Source organism: Bufo gargarizans, chromosome 4 (genome assembly GCF_014858855.1).
Source record: "Bufo gargarizans isolate SCDJY-AF-19 chromosome 4, ASM1485885v1, whole genome shotgun sequence".
NCBI classification, from domain to species: Eukaryota; Metazoa; Chordata; class Amphibia; order Anura; family Bufonidae; genus Bufo; species Bufo gargarizans.
The window spans coordinates 471,151,460-471,177,049 of NC_058083.1; the positions used below are offsets into that span (position 1 = coordinate 471,151,460).

The following is a 25,590-nucleotide window of genomic DNA, read 5'->3' on the forward strand; positions in this document are numbered from 1 at the left end:
ATATGTATACATTTCTCCCCTATTTTTTTTCAATTTTTATTACTTAAAGTGAGTCTGTCACCACAATTTGACAATATAAACTGCTTACGTGGCGCTCTAGCACAACTACACAAGATTCCAATGGTACCTTTGTTGTATTCTTCTGACTTTCACCAGCTGAAAAACATACTGCAGTTTTATCTATATGCAAACCTACAACAAGAACCCCGCCCCTGGGCACTTGCGAGCACTCATATGCATATAGATAAAACTATGTTTTTTCAGCTTGTGAAAGTGAGAAGAATACAAAGGTACCATTGGAATCTTGTGCAGTTGTGCTAGAGCGCCACGTATGCAGTTTATATTGTCAAATTGTGGACTCCCTTTAATTATGGGAAAATGACTCTTTTTTTTTTCCCCCTTGAAACTTTTTTTTATTATGCAAAACTTTATTTAAACTTTTTTTTTTTCTTTCACAACTTTTGGGGGTCTGATCCTCTGTACAATGCATTACAATACATCTGTCTTGTAATGCATTGGCTGTAAGTGTACTACTCACTGTAATATACTTACCTCCTTCCTGCCTGTGAGATCCAGGGGGCTGGATCTCACAGGCTAACAGGGAAGGCAGCACGATGTCTAAGGAAGGCCTCGGGCTGCCGTCCCAGCCATCGGGTCCCCGTCACAGCAGCGCGGGTACAGGGAGGGAGCTCACTCCGTCCACACACCCTGCGGTCAGCGCTGGCTGCGGCATAGTGAGGATTAATGCGCCAGCATCAGTTTTTTCACCAATGCCAGCGCATACAGCAGGGGTCCGGCTAACGGGAACAGCTGGTCCCCTGCAGCTGATGGGGCCTGCGCAGCTCCTGCACCTGCCCAATCAGCGCGCCGTAGTGCTACGGTGCTGGTCGGGAAGTCACTTCCCGCAGCGCCGTACTATCACGGCGCTGGTTGGGAAGGGGTTGAACAATGTTTTACTTTTAGTTTCCTGACATTTTAAGGAGATGTAATTAGGAGCAGATGTGTCAATCTCTAAAGGAGACTAAACTTACTTGACCCTTATGCCATCACACCAAAAAACAACAGGGCTGAATGGAGATCGGGACTGTATACAGAAGACATAGATTTCATGTGAAAGAATATTTTCCACATGAAAGCTATGTTGCCATTGATTCTAATGGTTGACATATTTCTACGCAGCAAATAATCAGGTGAACAGCCAGGACTTCTACTAACACAAATCCGCTGCATCAACTGCTGCCAGTAAGAGGGCTGACCAATTCATTTGGCAAAAAAATCATGTAGTAAACTTAAACTTTTTAAGCCATGATGTTTGCTGAGGCAATGTAATAAGGCAATTATTTATTTTACATGAGTGAAACATTGTGTCGTTCTACACTATCCATCATCATTTCCACAAGTTGCAAAAAATGCTTACAAAGAACAGAACAATTGTTTGAAAATTTGTTTTACGCCATGACACATAAATTGGTGTCACCGGGAAGACTTGCTTTGTACATAAAATAGGAGCTTAACAGCGCTGTATTTTTCTGAAAAAAGGACATATCAGCATTTTCTTGCTGAATATTCTCTTTGTACCAATTTCTAAAAATGAAACTGAGCAGCATTTCCACTACTGATTAAAGAAGTATGCAGAAAAATCGAAAAATATACAAAGGTGAAATTGACAATAACAAGGCGGTGCCTTGAGGCAGGAGAGAAAAGGCTCCATTTTATACAGTAGGTTTCCTAACAACTTGCCGATGCTGCTTTACGTAGGCACTCGGTCTGCTGTGATTTTATCCATGCTTCTTGTAGACACCTTCAAAGTTCAGTCTTGGACTGTGTGAAGAAGAAAATGCACCCATCTTCTAAATAATCCAAAACACAGTCCTTGTGTTAATGTTGTGCCCACCACCATCCCATTCCTCTGGGAGGGAACTCTTACTGCTTCATATACCTTCATACCACTGCTGTTCATCGGTCCAGACCTGCTCTCCACCAGAGGCTCCAGCAGCTGAAATCCTCTGTGTTCCTTTCCTGCTGTAGGCTGTGGCCTGCGCTTGCTGGAAAATCCTCTTCTGTCTGTGCATGCACTTCCCGGCTCTTCGAGGGTCACTGCGTGCACACCCCAATCTTCCCCATCTTATGGTTTGCCACCTCAGGATATTTAAGGCACCTTTACCTTAGGAGAGGGTGTCTGAGCAATAGGTTTCTAGATTGCTAGTCCCTGAGTAAAGTGTACTGTTCCGTTAGTCTGCCCGTGTACCAACCTCTGCCTGTTTCCCGATTATGACCTTCTGCTGTCTGACCTGACCCAAGCCTGATGACAGTATTGATGCTCTGCTGCCTGCCTTGACCTTCGGCTTGTCTTGGGGTAACTATAGAACTATATAAAGCATTTCCTCAAATATGTAGTTGGTTGTAAACTGTAACAACTATTTCATTCACAGATGGTGTCAGGAAATGATTTTTTAACTTTGACCAGGTTATAGTAGGGTTGGGCGATATACCGGTTTTTAGATATACCGCGCTATTAAAAAAACGGCGATATGGCCGTTTCCTAAATACCGCGGTATATTTTGTGACGTCATAGCTTTAAAAACTGAGTCCGTGGCGCCACTGCCCTCCCCCATCATTATCTATATCTACCAGCGGCTCCTCCTGCTTGCTCGGAATGTGCTGTCTCTGCACACCGATCGACGTCTAAGGTCGGAATCAGGTGACGCCCCCAGGCTGAGACTAGAGCAGCGCAGCATATACTACAGCAGTGAGTGGCGGGAAAGTCAGTCAGAGAAGAACCCACACTCCGTCCGACTCCAACCAACCCCCACCCCCTGCAGAGAGAAGAGAGTCGACCTTCACCCTATATATCACAGCTGCCGAACGGACAGCTATTAAAAGGTGTAATGTCACTGTCCACTCTGCCTATCTTTATCAGATTATCATTACCCCAGTTATACCCCACTCAGTCCTTCATGCCTGCCACTAGCTGCATGCTCCGCAGTGAGCCATCATGAGTCCCTCCAGTACCTCCCGGCTCCCCCATGACATGATGAGCATGACCAACAAGAAGGAATTATGGTGGTGGCAGCCTGGCAGGCAGGTGACAAGTCACAGTCACACAGGTGGCCATAAGACATGGGGGGGCAGCTGCTGCCCCCCAGCCCCATACTCTATGTAATGTCTCCTTTTGTGGCTGCTGCAGGCGCAACTGCCCCCATACTGTATTTAATGTCTCCTTGCGGCTGCACTCCTTGTGGCCCCCATACAGAATAACGTCTCCTTGTGGCCCCATACAGTATAACGTCTCCTTGTGTGTGTGGCCACCAATACAGTATAATGTCTCCTGCTGTCTGCTGCCCCATAGTCCATTATAACCTCTCCTTGTGGCCCCCATACAGTATATCATCTCCTTGTGGAAGCCCATACAGTGTAACGTCTCCTTGTGGCTTCCCCCATACAGTATAACGTCTCCTTGTTTCTGTAAACTCTATGGAAAACAGCGCTGTACTGATAGGAACTGTTATAAGGAATGGTCCACAAGATAAGTTTTACTTGGCTCCCTCACTGCAGCCCTGTACATATCTGTTAGTTTTGTTACTGGGATCACCTGGGAAAGAGATCTAAAGGAAATTTGTGTTAAATATATTTTATTTGAATTTTTGGCAATCTTTCGTTTTTCTATTTTCAATGACATTATATATTATATTATTTTTGCACTGGCCACTGACCCTAATATGTTGAGACAATGTGAATGCTATAATGCTAAAGAACAGGAAGACTTGACACATTAGTCTTAGTGGGCAGCGTGAAAACTGCATGATTTTTAACGGGCTTTCTAGGTGTTTAATATCAATATCAGATCGGCAGACCCTCCCGCTGATCAGACATTTGAGGAGGCTGTAGCACTCACTGGCCTCCACGCAGCTTGCCAAGCACAGTGCAGACCACTGGATATTGGCTGCACTTGGTATTGCGGATCAGTCGTGGGAGCTGAGCTGCACCTAGGCTATGAGACCAATGAATGTAACGTCACAGACCGGAGCGCTCTGGTGTACTCATACAGCTTGTCGGCAGGGGTGCCATGAGTCAAATTCCTGCTGATCTGACATTGTTAACCTATTTTAAGGATAGATCAAAGTTCTGATCAATAAGGATATCAGTAATCCAAGTCAGTCACTAGTGTAAATAGATTATAAATATTCACAGACCACTTTCACCAATGTAAAACGTAACCTTTACTGAGAATATTAAAATGAACCCAAAATGCGCCAATAAAACACTTTTGACTGGAAGGCTGGGGAGGCTGAGGAAAAGAAAAATATCTTACCCTCACACTTGCCCTACCTACTGATGTCCCTGCTTACAAAAAACGGAAGGGGCGATTCCATATCAGGAACCTCCTATTAGCCCTATATGTCCCTGACAAGGGATAGATACCACCACCAAATGAGAGACCTACTGTATCTATTTGTCCAATACACATTGTCAGCGGTCAAGGTACATATCAAAAACAAAAAATGTATATATGATAATCACGCACATATTATATCTGCGCCCATGTATCCAATGGTATCGAAGTCCTATGATTACCATCAGATAGCTGGAGCACATATCATATTTCCCAGGTATTTTACTTTGTCCGGACACATTTCCCTGACCCGTATAGTATAATTAGTTCATCAGGGGATCACATTAACATAAATATTCTCAAACTTAAACAATAAAGGAAAGATAGAGGGGCAAATCTATTTAAATCCACAATGCCCATAGGATGTTATATCGGGAAAATTAGCCGATAATTATAACTCAATCCATTTTAGCTATATACAGTATAGTGAAGGATTTAATGCTCATGGGATAAAAAAGCATAAAATTAATCTGATGTTATGAAAAGCATGGCTATATACTCCGTTAGAAAAAAAAACAATCACCACTTATAAGTGGACACCAAAAAACTTGACTAAATGTGTATGGCAGATAATAAAGTAAGTGTTAGTAATAATGGTACAGCAATACATAGGCTTAAACACAAGCTATTGAGACGGGAGGCGAGTCTATATACTCAATTATAGGAGTCCGATATAGTCATACTTCCTTTCTTTCTCCTTCCCAATGTGATGCCAGGTCCAAGCCAAAGTGGGTCCAATGGTGATAGTAAATCAACAGGTCAGCATTTGGTGATGCAGTGGTGGCCATCATGATGGAAGTGTGGTATCTGTCCATGTATGCCTGCAGTCAGCGTCGCTCTAAATACCCGGGCGTCAGTGTTACGTGATATTTCTCTACCCGTGAAATTTCCCTACCCTTGTCACTTCCTGTTGTGACGTGGCCGCACCGGACATGACGTTCCCAGCTTTGGAAGGTGGTGTGCCACGCAGGCGCACAACGACAGGGTAGGGAAATTTCACACCACAGTTGGGGAGAAGGGGCCACCTAATGCGCTTGCGCCTGCACACCAGCGGACAGGGAGATCTCTTATACCGAACTGCCATCTGTTCCGATAAATCTCACTACCACTCATTGCGCACGTGCGGTGTCTGCTCATCTGAAGCCAGCTGAGAGGTAAGGCACAAGCGCATTAGGTGGCCCCTTCTCCCCAACTCTGGTGTAAAATTTCTCCCTACCCCGTCTTTGTGCACCTGTGCGACGCGGCACACCTCCTTCCAAAGCTGGCCGCGTCACAACAGGAAGTGACGAGGGTGGGGGAATTTCGCGGGTAGGGGAAATATCACGGAGAACCAGAAAACCGAAAGTCACGTGAATGGAAGCTACGGCCCGCGGTGGAATGCAAAACCAGGAAGTAAATCGCAGTTATTGGAATCTGCATCAAACAGAACAGAAAACTCACTGGGAATGTGGATAAGGCTATATGAATGGCCACTGTCTCTTATTCTTGCAGAATAGTTGCTCAGCTGTTTATTTAAGCCACTTTATACTATCCTTAATGTCATTTATTATTGACCTGCATAAACGGGGGAGGAGGAGTCAATATATAGTGAAGGTTACTATCCCTTTTTTTATAGGACAATCAAAATGGTGCAGTAAATGATTAATAACTGCATCAGTCCTAACCTTTAGATAGATTGACTAAAGAACAGCTAGTTATCCAATAATAGATCATATAAAACATGCAAAATTCTAAAATTATATTAGTGGTATACGAGTCCCTATCAGATTGGAACAGTTTCAATGGAGTCCAGGAGAAATGGGACTATTTAAAAGAGGCACTATTAAAAGCAACAGAAAATTGCATTAGGCTTGTCAGTAAAAGCAAAAAAAGGAAGAGACCACTGTGGTACTTAGCAGAAGAGGCCAAAATCATTAAAAACAAAAAGATAGCATTAAGTAATTATAAAAATAAAATAAAAAAAAGAGGATGACAGGCAAATTTATAAGATTAGGCAGAGAGAGGTCCAAACAAGTTATAAGAGCTTCTAAAGCACAGGCAGAAGAGAAATTAGCTCACTCAATGAAAAAAGGCGATAAGACATTCTTCAGATACATAAATGGAAAAAGGAAACTAAAACAAGGAATTAACAAATTAAAAACAAAAGAAGGAAGGTATATGGAAGAAGATAAAGAACTAGCTGACTGCCTCAATGAATACTTCTGTTTAGTTTTTACAAAGGAAAATGAAGGAAAAGGACCTCAGTTAGGAAGGAAGACTAATGAATCTTTTGATGCATGTGTCTTTACAGAGAAAGAGGTTCTAAGTCAGCTGTCTAAAATTAATACAAATAAGTCACAGGGGCCTGATGGGATACACCCAAAGCTATTAAAAGAGCTTAGCGGTGTACTAGCAAAACCATTAACAGATTTATTTAACCAATCACTGGTAACAGGAGTCGTCCCAGAAGATTGGAAATTAGCAAATGATGTGCCCATTCACAAGAAAGGTAGTAGGGAGGAATCGGGGACCTATAGGCCAGTAAGCCTGACATCAATAGTGGGGAAATTAATGGAAACCATACTAAAGGAGAGGATTGTGGAACATCTAAAATCCCGTGGATTAAAAGATGAAAAACAGCATGGGTTTACGTCAGGGAGATCATGTCAAACTAATTTTATTGATTATTTTGATTGGGTGACTAAAATAATAGATGGCGGAGGTGCAGTAGACATCGCTTATCTAGACTTTAGTAAGGCTTTTGATACTGTCCCACATAGAAGGTTTATCAATAAACTGCAGTCTTTGTGCTAGGACTCCCATATTGTTGAATGGATTAGGCAGTGGCTGAGGGATAGACAACAGAGGGTTGTAGTCAATGGAGTAAATTCCGACCAAGGTCTTGTTACCAGTGGGGTACCTCAGGGATCTGTTTTGGGACCCATATTGTTTAATATCTTTTTCAGCGAAATTGCAGAAGGCCTTGATGGTAAGGTGTGTCTTTTTGCTGATGACACAAAGATTTGTAACAGGGTTGATGTTCCTGGAGGGATACACCAAATGGAAAAGGATTTAGGAAAACTAGAGGAATGGTCAAAAATCTGGCAAAACGCGCGTCGGGGTTCTTTCCTGCCCTGTGTTCAGTGTCTTAACCCTTCATCATGTCTGTGGGTATGTTCACGTCCCCAGTGGATATTTCTGTGTAGGAATTTGATCTTGCAGCCTGTTATTTTTGATTTATTGTATATGGGCATATTCCATCTGGATGTATTTAGTGGATGTTATGTGATTTTGTGCTCTATAGTATTACTATTTTGGGCTGCATTTTTCACACATTAACCCTCCACTGGGCTGTGCAGTGAGTTGAACATCACAGACACTTGTAGCGGATATTTATTGATACTTTCTACTTGTGAATCACCTCACTGCATATTGCACAGACATGTATTCCATCTGTTTGGCGGGTCTTTGAGGCACCGACGGGGGGGGACTACTGCATTCAGGTTGTTTTGCTGATTATTCTCCATAGTAATTCTGTGTAATATATTTTATGAATTTTGTGATCAATTGATGATCTAATAAAGTATTTATATTTCCACTGGGCATTCCATGGTTGTTTTTATAGCAACATTTATAGGTTTATAAAATTTTATGTTGATAAGTGCAAGATAATGCACCTGGGGTGTAAAAACCCAAGAGCAGAATATAAAATCAGTATCTGAGGAAAGAGATTTAGGGGTCATTATTTCAGAAGACTTAAAGGTAGGCAGACAATGTCATAGAGCAGCAGGAAATGCTAGCAGAATGCTTGGGTGTATAGGGAGAGGCATTACCAGTAGAAAGAGGGAGGTGCTCATGCCGCTCTACAGAGCACTAGTGAGACCTCTACTGGAGTATTGTGCGTAGTACTGGAGACCATATCTCCAGAAGGATATTGATACTTTGGAGAGAGTTCAGAGAAGAGCTACTAAACTGGTACATGGATTGCGGGATAAAACTTAGGGCTCTTTCACACTTGCGTTGTCCGGATCCGGCGTGTACTCCACTTGCCGGAATTACACGCCGGATCCGGAAAAACGCAAGTGAACTGAAAGCATTTGAAGACTGATCCGTCTTCAAAATGCGTTCAGTGTTTCTATGGCAGCCAGGACGCTATTAAAGTCCTGGTTGCCATAGTAGTAGTGGGGAGCGGGGGAGCAGTATACTTACAGTCCGTGCGGCTCCCGGGGCGCTCCAGAATGACGTCAGAGCGCCCCATGTGCATGGATGACGTGCCATGTGATCACCTCATCCATGCGCGTGGGGCGCCCTGACGTCACTCTGGAGCGCCCCGGGAGCCGCACGGACGGTAAGTATACTGCTTCCCTGCTCCCCACTACACTTTACCATGGCTGCCAGGACTTTAGCGTCCCGGCAGCCATGGTAACCATTCAGAAAAAGCTAAACGTCGGATCCGGCAATGCGCCAAAATGACGTTTAGCTTAAGGCCGGATCCGGATTAATGCCTTTCAATGGGCATTAATTCCGGATCCGGCCTTGCGGCAAGTGTTCAGGATTTTTGGCCGGAGCAAAAAGAGCAGCATGCTGCGGTATTTTCTCCGGCCAAAAAACGTTCCGGTCCTGAACTGAAGACATCCTGATGCATCCTGAACGGATTTCTCTCCATTCAGAATGCATTAGGATAAAACTGATCAGGATTCTTCCGGCATAGAGCCCCGATGACGGAACTCTATGCCGGAAGAAAAGAACGCAAGTGTGAAAGAGCCCTTACCAGGAAAGATTAAAGGACCTTAACATGTATAGGTTGGAAGAAAGACGAGACAGAGGGGATATGATAGAAACTTTTAAATACATAAAGGGAATCAACAAGATAAAGGAGGAGAGAATATTTAAAAGAAGAAAAACTGCTACAAGAGGACATAGTTTTAAATTAGAGGGTCAAAGGTTTAAAAGTAATATCAGGAAGTATTACTTTACTGAGAGAGTAGTGGATGCATGGAATAGCCTTCTGCAGAAGTGGTAGCTGCAAATACAGTGAAGGAGTTTAAGCATGCATGGGATAGGCATAAGGCCATCCTTCATATAAGATGGGACCAGGGGCTATTCATAGTATTCAGTATATTGGGCAGACTAGAAGGGCCAAATGGTTCTTATCTGCCGACACATTCTATGTTTTAAAATCTATATAGTTATTTAGACCAAAAGGGGTAATGGTATTGAACCTATAGGTTCATCTTGCCTCTTTTTGTATCAAAATGTTTTCTAGGTCTCCACCTCTTACACCTGTCTTAATCATCCAAAAAGACAGAACTCGGACATCACCGCCATGTTTCAGTGTCACATATCTGGAGATGGGTTTGTCACGTTTATTTCTAACATCCCCTATGTGTTTCAGAATCTGTTTTTTTAAAATGCACGGTATGTTTTCCCTACATACATCAGTGGTGGCATCTATCCCTTGTCAGGGACATATAGGGCTAATAGGAGGTTCTTGATACGGGATCGCCCTTATTGGGGCGGCCATTCCGTTTTTTTGTAAGCAGGGACATAAGTATGTAGGGCAAGTGTGAGGGTAAGATATTTTTCTTTTCTTCAGCCTCTCCAGCCTACCAGTCAAAAGTGTTTTATTGGCACATTTTGGGTTAATTTTAATATTCTCAGTAAAGGTTACATTTTACACTGGTGAAGGTGCTCTGTGAATATTTATATATCAAAGAAAAAAATAAGGTTCCAGCACTCACGATTTCTTGGTAGCTAAAATCCTCGTCTTTATTCAGGCAATAGAAAATAGTGTACAGGACATCCACCTACTAGTGCAGCAACATTGACGCGTTTCGAACAGAGTTCTTAATCTTAACTGTGAACAGTGTCTTTTCCAAAGTTTAAATACTGGACTGGGGACTGGGAACACCTGGTTCCACCCCCACCTGAAGGGCGGGGGCCTGGAAAGGAGGAGAAGGTGGGGCCCTCCGCTCCCTAGATAAGGCACTGTTCACATTGTCCTACAATGAGGATGCACTCAGCATCCTTATAAAGTCAATAATCTTACATATATAATGTGGAATATTCCATAACCAAAACAGTGAACATATATGTAAAATTTCATATGCAAAAATATGAATACACAGTATACATCTACATATTGATATAAATTATCATACATAACTATCATAAGTCGCATATGTTGATTCCGACATAAATAAATCCTAAATCTCCATTATCAATCGAAAATAAGATGGTCAATAAAAATGCATAAGTTCATTTTTCATATTAACTTATGCATTTTTAGTGACATCTTGACATCTGTGTTGGTCCCATGTTCATATGTACCTGCACTGCTGAGAAAAATTATGTTTTGCCATATGCAAATGAGGCTCCAGGAGCAATGGGGGCGTTGCTATTACACCTAGAGGCTCAGCTCTCTCTGCAACTGCCACACCCTCTCCACTTTGATTGACAGGGCCAGGCAGTGAAAATGTGAAGTTTTTCTACCCTGCTATAAACACTTAGATAACAGCTGTAATTCTACAGAAGAAGGCACACGTGAGGCTGATGGGGTCCATTTACATGCAATATAAGATCTGATCTTAGGCAGGAATGCTGAATGCAGCATTATAGGTTTCAGGGAAACGCTATCGTTTCTTACTGTGCACTGGGAAGAAAGGGATGTAAATGAGCTCTAAGCAAGCTCTGCCACTGATGCCACCAGCTATCCTATAAGTCAATGATTGACCCTTTAAATAGGCCTTCAGACTACGGTTGTTTCGGGTATCGAATTTTCGATACTCAATCGATTCTTTTGCCTGGTATCGACCTCCATACCAGAATTTGCCTTTTTTCGAGGGCTTCACTATTGCGCAGTCTAGTATCAGAGAACATGATGTGAGCTCTATAAATTAAGGAATGTCGCACTAAGACACTGAAACCACACCAGGTGCTCCTGTGAATTGAGACCACTCTCTCAATACAGTAAATTATTTAAAATGAATAAACAGGGCACTCAAGGATAACAGAGACCAGGTACTATAAGCAAATATTAGCTTTTATTACTACAACGAAAAAAGTTGATAAAACAATGTAGCACAATGTATCACAAATATAACAGATAAAACTATGTATCATAAGGATTGTAACATGGGTAAGCTGTAGACAGAGTAAATTGTGTTTGATGACCAGCTGATAAATGTTCAAAAATGCGATCTAAATAGGCCTCTTAGTCCAATGGGAATGACTCCGAAAATAATGTCAGTATTTCATTAACTGCAGTATTTCAAATAAATATGGCGACGTCACGCCAAAGCAATCTAGGTAGCGGCGTCCCGCTCCTGAATAGCTTGCAAAGAGAGATAATCCGTTACCTTTCCTTCGACCTGTTGTTCATCCGATGATATTACTTTGAGCCTTCAGGTGTTTTTACTCCCAGAATATGCCTTTAGTTGTTTTTAGCACTATTCCATCAGGATATTGGGGTCGGCTCGTTTTTTCGGTTGCGGTCGGTTGGTTGGTAAATTCAATGTTTCAGTACAGCAATGGGGTGTAGCACCAGACGCGTTTCGGGGTTCAACCCCTTCCTCAGTGGCATTGCCACTGAGGAAGGGGTTGAACCCCGAAACGCGTCTGGTGCTACACCCCATTGCTGTACTGAAACATTGAATTTACCAACCAACCGACCGCAACCGAAAAAACGAGCCGACCCCAATATCCTGATGGAATAGTGCTAAAAACAACTAAAGGCATATTCTGGGAGTAAAAACACCTGAAGGCTCAAAGTAATATCATCGGATGAACAACAGGTCGAAGGAAAGGTAACGGATTATCTCTCTTTGCAAGCTATTCAGGAGCGGGACGCCGCTACCTAGATTGCTTTGGCGTGACGTCGCCATATTTATTTGAAATACTGCAGTTAATGAAATACTGACATTATTTTCGGAGTCATTCCCATTGGACTAAGAGGCCTATTTAGATCGCATTTTTGAACATTTATCAGCTGGTCATCAAACACAATTTACTCTGTCTACAGCTTACCCATGTTACAATCCTTATGATACATAGTTTTATCTGTTATATTTGTGATACATTGTGCTACATTGTTTTATCAACTTTTTTCGTTGTAGTAATAAAAGCTAATATTTGCTTATAGTACCTGGTCTCTGTTATCCATGATGTGAGCTCTGTGTTCTCCTCAGCAGCACAGGGGAGAAGGAAGCAATCTCTGCCTCCACCCTGTGCCACTGCCACCAATGAGGAGAGAGGGGCGGGCGCACTGCACCACCAATGAAAGTAAATGTTTAAAAAGGACCTTTCAGGTGGCAAAAAATTCTGAACTAAGTATCATGATGTGTACAGCAGCACCCAGGGATCTCACTGCACTTACTATTATCACTGGGCGCTGCTCCTCTCTCCCGCTATGTCCTCCGGTATCTTCGGGGACCTGGTTATACTGGGCGGAGACTGCCCTTGTTCTACTGGGTGTTCCTTCTCCCAGGCTGTAGTGCTGGCCAATTGCAGCGCAGAGCTTACAGCTTACAGAAGAAAAAAAAACAGTGAGATCCCTGGGCGCCGCTGTACATATCATGATACTTAGTTCTGAATTTTTTGCCAGATGAAAGGTCCTCTTTAATACAAATCCCGCTGGGGGGGGAGCTGCGATAAGCGGCAGTTAACCCCTCAGGTGCCGCATCCGCCTCCTATATTAAATGTTAATTATATTATCATTGGTGGCGCAATGCGCCCTCCCACCCCCTCCCCAGTATTAAAATCATTGGTGGCAGTGGCCACAGGGTCCCCTCCCCTCCTCCTCATTGATGGCAGTGGCAGCTTCTGATCGGAGTCCCAGCAGTGTAATCCTGGGGCTCTGATCGGTTACCATGGCAGCCAGGACACTACTGAAGCCCTGGCTGCCATGGTAAGCTCCCTGCTGCTGTGTGTACTATGCACAGGACAGCAGGTAGAGTGTGAAGTGCTATTCACCCTCATAGAGCTTTATTAGGGTGAATAGGACAAGGGATTAAAAGATCCCAGGTTCTGGCCCCTAAGAGGGAAGATAGTTATTAAATAAACAGTAAAAAAATAAAAAAAGTAAAAAAAAGCCCCCATCAAAATATTAAGTATAAATCACCCCCTTACCCAATTTTACATAGAAAATATATAAACAATAAATAAACATTACATATCGCCTCGTCTGAAAAGTCCAAACTATTAAAATATTTAAAAAACTGAACTGAACGCCATAACAGAAAAAAAAAAAAATATGCGCGATTCACCATTTTTTTTGATCACCTTGTCCCCCCCAAGAAATAGGATCGGATTGTTCTATTATGGGCCGGACGTTCCATAAAATACGAAATGCATGCGGCTTTTTTGGGCGTTTTCTTTTTTTTTGCGTGGTATCTAGTATCGCAATACTTTTTTATGGTATTGAAACCGAATCAAAATTTTGGTATTGAAACAACCCTACTTGAGACATGACTCTGATATTTAATAAGCCAGCACCTCACCTGCAGACAACTGTTTCGGGGTGCAGAGCACAGAGTACTGGCTTTACTGGGCGAGAGGTCAAGTTAGGATTTGTGGGGTACTATCTCTCCTTAGGGAGAGAACACTTTAATTGGCGTGAGGAGAGATAGTACACCCCAAATTACTGTATTTGGTGGAAATCATAAATAAACTGACTTATGGCCTATCATATGACACACTATCTCATGTGAATGGTGTAATATGTAATGTGATAACTCATGTAATTTGACTCAAGTCACTGTGAGATGCCAACAAGGTATTGAATAATGAATGCGCCACTATGGGTTAAATGCACCGATGCCTTGTTCTGGTGGTGACACTCTATTGAGCCGGTCTTCAGCTGCCAGGACAGACAGTGCTCCTCATGAAAGAATCTTTCTCCTTGTTTTAGTGATCAGTGGGGTCAAAAGCTTTGATATGTATATATGTACATACTGTACTATGAGCTATCAAATGTAAGACAACCCCCAGTCCAGTCCTGCTATAAAAATAAAGGGCTTATATATATATATATATATATATATATATATATATATTAAGATGGTCATATATATGTATATATGTTCCACGATCACTCAAAAATGCAACCATCAATTTCAACGAAATTTGGTATACACATCCCTTGCTACCTGGAAAGAAATCTTGTGGGGGGGTCACAGCTCTCTAGGAGGTACCGTTCCTGAGATATTCCCAAAAAATGACCTGCATTAGCTAATACAAGCCGGCAAGTCTTTTTCTTCATATCCCAACTGCCATACACACGGTCACATGTCCCTTATCAGCCAATAGAAGCTTGTAGGCCCTTAGTCTCCACATACACACAGTTTTACTCCAGGTTTCCATAACAACCCAGTCATTTTTCTTCACTGCTGTTGGTCAGTTTTAAGCTAGGGCTAAGCGACAATAAGTCGCACGACACAGAGCACAACTACACTGCGATATTGATGTCGCACCAATGTTGAGCAACAATTTTTATAATGATAGTCTATGATGTTGCACTGCAACATGTGACATGCTGCGACAGTGACGCAGTAGGTCACGTGTCGCAGAGCGACACCATAGTCTAGCATTATAAAAATTGTTGAGACAAAATGTCGCGCGACACATGTCGTCGTGCAGCCCTAGCATTAAAGGGCCAGGGCGCTGTGGAGGTCACTGTTAAAGGGGAAGACACTGTGGATGTTACTGTTAAGGGGGCAGGCCGCTGTGGAGGTCATTGTTAAAGGGGAGGACACTGTGGAGGTCACTGTTAAGGGGGCAGGGGCCACTATTAAAGGGTCAACTGCTGTGGAGGTCACTGTTAAGGCAGCAGGGTACTGTGAGGTCACTGTTAAGGCAGAGGGGTACTGTGGAGGTCACTGTTAAGGGGGCGGGCCCCTGAGGAGGTCACTGTCAATGGAGTGGGGTGCTGTGAAACGCACTGTTAAAGGGACGGGCTGCTGTGAAGGTCAAAGTTAAGGGGATGGTCTCCTGTGGAGGTCCCATTTTAAAGTGGCGGGGTACTTTGGTGGGGTCAGTATTAAGGGGTGGGGGTCTGCGGAGTTCACTGTTAAAGGGGCGGGTTGCACTAGAGGTTACTGTCGATATCTTTTAAAGACACACACAAACATTAAATGAAATAGATGAGATATACCCGTGAGAATGGGGGGTCCTTCCGCTAGCAACACATAAAAGAAGGCATTCTCCTTACCTGGCGGTCTAGTGTGCTTGTATTCCAGCTTGTGTTGTGGATTTTTCCTAGAAGAGAATATAACATGTATATTAATACACTGTATCACACTACTGAGATCATCTCTGCGCACCGCATACTCATCAAAACATCAGTATTTGCTATTATGTAGCACATTAAAGAGGACCGGTCATCTCTCCCGACTTGTCTGTTTCAGTAACTACTTGCATTCCCTGTGTAATAAGAATTCTGGAGCATATTTTCATATAACTCTATGTCTTGGCATTACTCTGTTATTCCAAATTTAAGCTTATGAATGAATCTCCAGCAGCCTGCAATGAAGGTCCAACTGTGTGTTACCAGTTGGGGGGGGGGGGGGGGGTCTGTGACACTGGCAGCACTGATTTGATAGTGTCAGACCGTGAAGGGACACCCCCCCCAACTGGAAACATCCAAATTTCGAGTAAGGATAAACACAACATAGAGTTATAAGAAAAGATACTCTTGGACTGTTATTGCATGGGGAATGCAATTAGTTACTAAAAGAGAGAGGTGACGGCTCCGCTTTAAAGGGGTTCTGCACTTTGTTTAAACTGATTATCTATCCTCTGGATAGATCATCAGTATCTGATCGGCGGGGGTCTGACACTCGGGACCCCCGCCGATCAGCTGTTTGAGAAGGCAGCGGCGCTCCAGCAGCGCCGCGGCCTTCTCACTGTTTACCGCAGACCCAGTGACGTCACCACTAGTATCAACTAGCGTGGGCGGGGCTAAGCTCTGTTCACTTGAATAGAGCTTAGCCACGCCCAGGCCAGTTGATACAAGTCGTGACGTCACACAGCCAGCGGTAAACAGCGAGAAGGCCGCGGCGCTGCTGGAGCGTCCCTGCCTTCTCAAACAGCTGATCGACGGGGGTCCCGGGTGTCGGACCCCCCGCCGATCAGATGCTGATGATCTATCCAGAGGATAGATCATCAGTTTAAACAAAATGCAGAACCTCTTTAAAGTACAGAATGTGTGGTGTGCATAACTGAACTACCATGTACCTGGAGATACTGAAGACTATTAATTACAATGCTTTACTCACTGTGAAAGTAAACATTTTACAATTAAAAGGGTTTTCCGAGAGGCTAATACTGATGACCTATCCTCAGGATCGCTCATCAGTATCTGATTGGTGGAGGTCCAAAACCTGGCACCCCTGCCGATCAGCTGTTTGAGAAGGCAATGGTGCTCAAGCTTCCCGAGCTCACTACGGTACATTGTTTAGCGGCTGTGCTTGGTATCGCAGCCCAGCCCCATTTAATTCAATGCGGCTGAGCTGCGCCTAGTCCATGTGACCAATAAACGGGTCGTCACTGGCCTAGGAAAAACAGTGAAAAGGCTGCAGCACTACTTCTCGAACAGTTGATCGGCGGGGGTCCCGAGTGTCTGACCCCCACCAATCAGAGACTGATGACCTATTCACAGGTTAGATCATCAGTATTAACATCTTGGAAAACCACTTTAAGATTCAGTACATAGACAGATTGCAGAGATGGATGAAAGTGATCAAGGTCTGTCTATGTACCAGAAACCACATGCCCAATACCTCGTGGTAAGTTTGCTGTAATGCGTGACTCACAGCCATAAAATTAAGACTCTCTGTCTGTGCTTGCTTTGTTAAAGTAAAGATGTATTAGATAGAAAGTGACCGCATTTTGGAAAATACACCCCTCAAGGAATTTATCGAGGGTGTGTACTGAGGGCTTTGATCCCACAGGCGTTTCATGGAATACAGAAAGACATGGCTTTGAAAATAAAAAATGAATTTTTTTCCAATAACGTGTATAAATACCCCAGATCACAGGGTTCAGAAGAGAAGGAGCACCATGTGCATTTGAGGCCTAGTTTGGTGATTTGAGGCTCAGAGGTTAGATTTTAAAAAAATAAACCCTCAAGAAGTGACCCCATTCTAGAAAACCACACCCCTCACAGAATTTACCAAGGGGTATAGTGAGCATTTTGACCCCACAGGTATTTTGCAAAAATTAAGTGAAAATTGCAATTTTCAGTGCCCAATGTGTTGTGCCCAGCATATGCCAGTGTGAAAAGTAAGCCCTTTGGGCCAGATTTATCATTAGCTCAAGTCAGAATAATGGAGTGAAAAAGTCGCAAATTATTGCGCAATCGCTTAAACTGTGCAAAAATTTGCGACTTTTTTCTGCTCTGCACTATGCTCGCCAGTTTTCTGAAAGTGGGCGTGTTTTCTTATGTAAATGAATCTCTAGACAGATTTACTATTGGGACTATTTAAAAAGTCGCAAAAAAGTCGCAATTTCACTCCAGTAAGGACCATGCTCATCTTATGAGACTTTTTAATAGAACATGCGACTTTTTGCTAAAAACGTGCGACTTTCTCATAAAAACTTGCGACTTTTGTAAAGCTGCTCACTGACGGATAAACTGCTACCGTCAAACCACATTTATTACAGTCTTAAAGGGCCGATCATAAATCTGACTTGGCTAAAACTGACTTTAGCCATATGTTAAAGTGGAGTGAGCTGTCAGAGTCGTGATAAATCTGGCCCTTTATGATTATGGCTACTTTCACACCAGCGTTTTTGCTGGATCCGTCATGGATCAGCAAAAATGCTTCCATCATGATAATACAACCGGTTGCATCTGTTATGAACGGATCTGGTTGTATGATCTCCAAGACGGATCCGTCTCTAAAACCATTGTAAGTCAGTGGGAGCGCAATGAAACGGAACCGAATGCATTCTGCTGCACTCTGTTCTCTTCAGTTCAGTTTTGTCCCCATTGACAATGAATGGGGACATAACTGAAGCGGATCTCAATAGCAGAAGGAGAAACCGCTGGTGTGAAAGTAGCCTATGCTAGAAACACCCTGCAAGTGGCCCAAATCTTTTGCCTGGACATAAAACAGGGCTCTGGAGTAAAAGAGCACCATGCAAATTTGAGGCCCAATGTGGTGATTTACGCATCTCGTGCTGACAACCTCTACAACCGTAGAGGCGCTGGGGTGAAATAATCAATGGAACCTCCCGAAAGTGACTCCATTTAGGAAACTACCCCCCTGAAGTTATTTCTTAAGGGGTGGAGTAAGCATTGCACAGCAGATGTGAATATTGCAATTTGGCTGCAGATATGCCAACTTGGTGCCCAATATGTTGTGCCTATCAAGTGCCAGTTGATTCACATAGGAAATCCACGGCACACCATTGTAATTTCAATAATTAATGTTTTTTAAATTCATGATAGTTCATACATCAGCTTTTTGTTCCATCCAGAGTAATCATTCAAGCATCATAATTAATAAAGTAGTACACCCAACGTTTCGGTCGATGTCGACCTTTATCAAGGGATCTGTGACTGCGGGTATGTAGAGGATGCGCTGGAGGTGTGAAAAATAAATACCTACTTTATTTTTCTCTCAATGGAGTTGTGTGAGGGCTTATCTTTTTGGGGGATGAGTTGCCATTATTGGTTCTATTTTGGGGTACATATGACTTTTTGATCACTATTTTAATTTATTTTGAAATTGCATTTATTTTTACATTTTTCACAAACTAATAAAAAACTTTAAAAAAAAATCATATTTTTGGCAACTCCATGTTGTGAGAGCCATAATTAAAAAAATATTTATAAAAATTTTGCAGGATGAGTTGGCAAGGTACCATTTTGGGTTATATACACTGTCTGACTTTTTGATCGCTTAATATTGTTTTTTGGGAGGAAAGGTGACCACAAAAATGGTTGTTCTCCCAGATCTGGTGGATGAAAACTTGCTCCCATGCATTGCATACAGAAAGTAGAGAATTTGTTTCCTAACTTTATCACACTCACTGAGAAACGGCACCAGGATCATGGAGGACATTAAAGAGAAATACTGACCTTTATGGCTGTAAATATAGCACTTGGGCGGTGACAGAAACTTTCTATTTAACTGTGCGGTCTTTCTCGCTTTGTGTCTCTCTCTAGCCTCTTCTTTAGTTCCTGTAGCCTACCCTGTCCTCTCCACAGACTAGTATGGCATGATTTAATCTGATCTTTCAGTGAACAGCAACCATCCAAGACTGATTTCTCATGATTTTCAGACTTTGTGAGACAGTCATTTTAGAAAAGGGAGGGGCAGAAACAGCTAATAACTCAAGAACACTGCATTTTTTTCTGATAAGATATATTACAAAGTTACTTATGGCATTGTGTTAGACAAAGAGTAAAGCCCCTTTCACACGGGCGAGTTTTCCACGCAGCGCATTGCACCTGCATTGAATCCGGACCCATTCACTTCAATGGGGCTGTGCAGATGAGCGGTAATTTTCACGCATTTCATCTCTTGTGGGATGCGTGAAAACCGCAGCATGTTCTATAGTCTGCGTTTTTCACGCAACGCAGGCCCCATAGAAATGAATGGGGCTGCGGGAAAATCGCAAGCATCCGCAAGCAAGTGCGGATGCGGTGCGATTTTCACGCATGGTTGTTAGGAGATGATAGGGATGAGCAACCCCCGACCCCATTAAAGTAAATTCATTGTATTATTTTCCCTTATAATATGGTTAAAAAATAAAATAAAAATTAACTCACCTCATCCACTTGATTGCGCAGCCGGCATCATCATCTTTCTTCTTCTTTCAGGACCTGCAAAAGGACCTTTAATGACGTAATCGCGCTCACCACGTGCTGAGCGCGTTGACGTCAGCGTAGGTCCTGTTGAATGAAGATAGAAAGGTCCTTCTGCAGGTCCTGAAAGAAGAAAAAAGAAGACGATGCCGGCTGCGCGATCAAGTGGATGAGGTGAGTTAATAATTTTTTTTTATCCCTCAATCAACATTTTCTTTAAGCATTCTGTATTAGGAAAGCTATTATTTTAACCATGTTATAAGGGAAAACAATAAAACCTACAGAACACCTAACCCAAACACGAACTTCAGTGAATAAGTCCGGGTTCAGGTCTGGGTACCACCTGCACAGTCTGAAAATGGCAGCACTGATTGGATAGAGTGAGTCTGTGCAGGTACAACACCCCCCCCAACCTCCCCTCTGTACCCTTACTGCAGACTTCTAGTAGAAATAATAAATGAATGGCACAACATAGAGCCATAGGAATAGATGTTCCAGAAATGTTATTACATGGGGACTGCATGAAGCTATTAAAACAGTAATGTCAGGAGCGGTGACAGGTCCTCTTTAATCCAAAGATAAAAATAAACAATGTCGTATTAGGTGTGGTGACTTTGGATGAGCGTATATATGACTTTGTCCTATGTGATGCAAGAATGTACATAGGAAAGTTCTCATACAACTGACAGCCGCGGTTCCATGCTTCACTACAGAACAAGTAGAATTTTTTTTTGTTTTCATGCAGGGTACATAAAAAAAAACGTAAGTACAAAGAAATGAAATCAATTCTCTGATGACCTTTAATGTACTATGCTAATATGAGTTTCACATATTGAGCAGCATTATTGTACGCATCCACCAACCTCCTTCTCCAAGACATAGCTGCAAGAAAGTCAATGTGTACGGTGCACGGTCTGATCCAGGGGCTAATTATGATTACAGAATGGTCTTTGATCTTTTATGGAAAACTGTAATAAAACTGGAAGCCGGAGTGATAATGAGAACAGGACAGATGTAAAAGCAATAGTATTATACCATGGAGCACAGTGCACGAGCAACAGGTGATTGAGATCCTCACAAGGAAGCGCTGTTCTGAAGAGTGGACCATTACCAGAGAAGAGGACATATGATGAGCAATTGGCTCAGGTCAAAATCTGTGTAATCATCAGTACCTGACCAAAGGTGTGAATATATACATTATGTAATCCACTGGAAGATCTGATACTGTTAGCCCGTTGCGATGAAAACAGCAAAATGTGTCAGATGATAAAATAATCATTAAAGTGTACTGCATCAAAAGGAAATATACGATCAAAGAATTACTTTCGCGCGGTGACAAATACAACTGTGACTAACTGTGACAATGATCACAACCACAACAGGAACTATATGTGAGCATTATCGACTGCTTGAATTTGACTGAGGGTAACTACAAAATGCACCTGGATGTGGGCGAAAACTACTACAGTAATCAAAAGCAACTGTAGGCAACTAAGCATAAATGTCACCACAATCAATAAAAACGGAAATAATTGAGACCACAACAAGAATCTTACTGAAGTCTTCTGAAAGAAAACGAAAGAAATTTTGGCGCATGCCTGTTTTGGCCGAAAAATCTGTGACTTTGGCATTGGAACAGGTGACGGCCGCATCCTCTTCAAACAGCTGGTTGACTGGTGTGTCGGGAGTCGGACCCACACCAATATCATAGTACTTCCCTATCTTGAGGATACGTTATCAGTATTAAAGGGGTTGTCCGGGTTCAGAGCTGAACCCGGACAAACCCTTATTTTCACCCAGGCAGCCCCCCTTGATTCTAGCATCGAAGCATCTGATGCTCCGATGTGCTCCCTTGCCCTGTGCTAAATCGCGCAGGGCACAGGCTCTTTTGTTTATCATAACACACTGCTGGGCGGAAGCTTCCGCCCGGCAGTGTGTTCGGTGACATCACCAGCTCTGATAGGCAGGCTTTAGCGCTGCCCTAGCAGTTTTACTGGCTAGGGCAGCGCTAAATCCCGCCCATTAATGTCAGTGACCTCACCGGGCTTCCTGGCAGCCCCATGGAGAGCCCGGTACGTCACCGGATCTCCAAAATATGCCTTTGCCCTTTGCGATTTAGCGCAGGGCACAGGAGAGCATCGGAGCAGTTCATGAACTGCTCCGATGCTCAAGTCAGGGGGGCTGCCTCGGTGAAAATGGAGGTATGTCTGGGTTCAGCTCTGAACCCGGACAACCCCTTTAAATACTCAAACAATCCCTTTAATCGAAAATAGCTTGAGATACTGAAATGAAGAGAAAAGTACAGCGCCAAACTCCACATAGGGTAATACAGGTGAACTAGGTGCGACAATGTTACAGCATCTCTAGGTATTGTGCTCACCTTTTTGGGTTGTGAGAAGTCATAACCACTATAGATGCATGTAATGCAGATTTGAGTCACCGTGGCAGCAGGATCAAATCCGCGAAAGGAGAAAACCGAGTCGAAAGTTTCTGGGACACAACTGTGTCTCAGATGAATGTATAAAGGAAGAACCAGCGCCAGACTCCAAGCTTCAATAGATATCTTCAATTCGTATTTCAAAAACTGTGACACGTTTCGAGGAAGAACCCCTTCTTCGTACAGCCACTGGACATGACATAGATACACTAGGGTTGCATGGGGTATCAAACTTTCGATACCCAATCAATACTTTTTCAGCCGGATCAAAATTATCGCTTTTGCCTTTTTTTTCCCCCAGTATCATTTCTCATTATAGAACATGGCAAGGTAAGCGCTCAGTACGCGCCATGTTCTCATCAGCCGCACAGTGGAGAAGGAGGGAGTCTGTTCCTCCCCACTGTGACGTGGCCACCACTGCCACCAATGAAAACACTCAGGAAGGGGGGGCTGGGGGACTCTGAAGCCACCAGCCACTCCTCTACTGTTAGGCCACACCCCCGCAGCCGATGAAGACTGAAAAAATTAAAGCAAGATTTTCGGGTGAACTGTGGGGGCAGGCGAGAGGGAAGTTCGCTTTCTGGATGCAGCTCACGCTCAGACAGCAAAATGCTACTGTCTGAGCGTGAGCTCCTAAAAAAGAAGGACAATATTTAAATGATCTAGATATAATATGTTTGTAACAGCAGCTGCTGTGCCCCGCTAATCTCCTGCTTACTGCTGTGGTCCTGGGCACTGTGTTCAGTGGCAATCTGCTACCAGTACTTCCCCATTCACCGCTGCAATCATGAGCTCTGTCCATGTAGGTACTGTTCTGGGATCCGCTCCACAGTTTCATTCAGCCCTGTCCACAGCATGCTGGCTGCTTGTTCCCTGCAGCACTTCCTTAAGGGAACATGTATCCATCATGCCTTGTTGCCACTGTGCAGGCTGGTGGTGGTGGTGTAATGGTGTGAGGGATGTTTTCTGGGCACACTTTAGGCCCCTTAGTGCCAATTGGCCATTGTTTAAATGCCACGGGCTACCTGAGCATTGTTTCTGACCATGTCCATCCCTTCATGACCACCATGTACCCATCCTCTGATGGCTACTTCCAGCAGGATAATGCACCATGTCACAAAGCTGGAATCATTTCAAATTGGTTTCTTGAACATGACAATGAGTTCACTGTACTAAAATGGCCCCCACAGTCACCAGATCTCAACCCAATAGAGCATCTTTGGGATGTGGTGGAACGGGAATCAATGCCACGTAGAATTAAGGCAGTTCTGAAGGTCCAACAGGTGTTCCGTATTAGTATGGTGTTCCTAATAATTCTTTAGGTGAGTGTATGTCCCCAGTATACCCCAGTATCAGTGTATACATGTGCCCCAAGCATCCATATACATGTATATTATGTATTATGCCCCTTATTTCACCTGAAGACAGATGTATCAGTGTGAATGTGCCCCAAGCATTCGCACTGATGCCATCTGGCTAATTGCATCAGAATGACCGGATAAAAGTCTGGTCATCCTGCATGCTTCAAAGAACTCCGATTCAATAGAATCGGAGTCCTTTGTAGTAAGTATCTCCAGCTCTGCTGGAGATATTCATGCATAATAGGAAGAGGGGAGAAACCTTCCCTCCTTCTATTATGCGAATTCCGGCAGCGCAATTACTATCGCGCTGTCTGGAATGCAAGGTGCTGCAGGCGGGAGATCAAAGGCTTCTCCCGCCTGTCAGCAAGTGGCGCGGGCTATAAATATCCGGCAGCCCTGCACTGAAGGAGGTGTGTACCCCTACCGGCCTCCCTGAAGGAGAGCGCAACCGGCGCTCAGAGAAGATCCCCACACCCCCCCAGATGAAGGAAGAGCCGCGCTGAGTATCTGATTTCCCCTGATTAACCCCTACACCCCTGATTTCCCCTACCACTATCCCACCAACGATTTCCCCCTGATTAACCCTTACCTACCCTGTCCCACCAACCATACCCGTACCCCCTATAACCTCTTGCACCCTCACCACCATCCCTCTCCCTGATCCTTACCCCCACTATCCACCCCTATTCCATCATACACTTGCAAGGTATTAACCCTTGCATTGACCAAATCCCCAACCCAAGTCCTGCCGGAGCATCCCTGCTCCCCATTCACCCCTGACTGTATTTACTCTCACTGTATACCTCATTGTTTCCTTAGGGATAGGATTAGTACCAGGTGGGGTGGGCTGTTAAAATATCTGTGTGTGTGAACTGTATAGTTAGTTTGTGGGTGGCATTTGGGAACCGTGTAGTGTAGTTTAGTGCTGTATTTACAGTACTGTATTGTTAGTGTATTGCGTGTGTAGTGTACTGTTGGTATTAATAAATACTGTGTTTTATTTATAACTATCTGTGTAATGTGTGGTTATTAGCGATAGTTAGTTTAGTAAGGCGCATGCAGCTAGCTTAGTGATTAGCGTGAGGCAAAGTATAGTGAAAGTATTGTGTTATTAATATAAAGGTATAAATAGCCGGAGTCATCAATAGACAGCTCCTCCTATTTATGAATATTAATTATTGATATTTGCATAAATATTGGTAATTAATAGCCCCCCTTTACAACCTCCTATGCTTTATGTGTTAGATCATGTGACCTCGCTGACCAATCCTAGCCCTCCTGCATGTATATAAGTGGCTCAGCCCCTTTCCCAGATGTCTCAGTGTCAAGGTCCTGGTCTCCTGCTAAGGTTCCTGATATCTGCTTGTGTTCCTGACTCTTACTTGTGTTCCTGGACTCTGCTACCTGTTTGATCCCTGCCTGCTTGCCTTGACTCTCCTGCACTGTTGCTCCTGGTTACGACTCAGCCTGCTGACTATGTCTGTACCTCTGGTACCTTGCTCTGGTACCTCCTGGTCGGCCTGGACCAGCTGCCTTATGTGCCAATCCTCCTCAAGAGGTACCGACCTGGTGTTCCCCTCGGGAAAGTCTATCCCCACAATCAGGGGTA

At 43.5% G+C, this 25,590-nt stretch overlaps 1 protein-coding gene across 1 annotated transcript in view; it reads right to left on the reverse strand.

Moving 5' to 3' along the window:
* APLF (aprataxin and PNKP like factor) overlaps positions 1-25,590 on the reverse strand; it is a 265,162-nt gene that overhangs the window by 17,975 nt on the left and 221,597 nt on the right. The window contains exon 10 of the mRNA XM_044291261.1: positions 15,579-15,625. Coding sequence (XP_044147196.1) covers positions 15,579-15,625 — 47 coding nt within the window. The remainder of the gene's footprint in view (positions 1-15,578; positions 15,626-25,590) is intronic.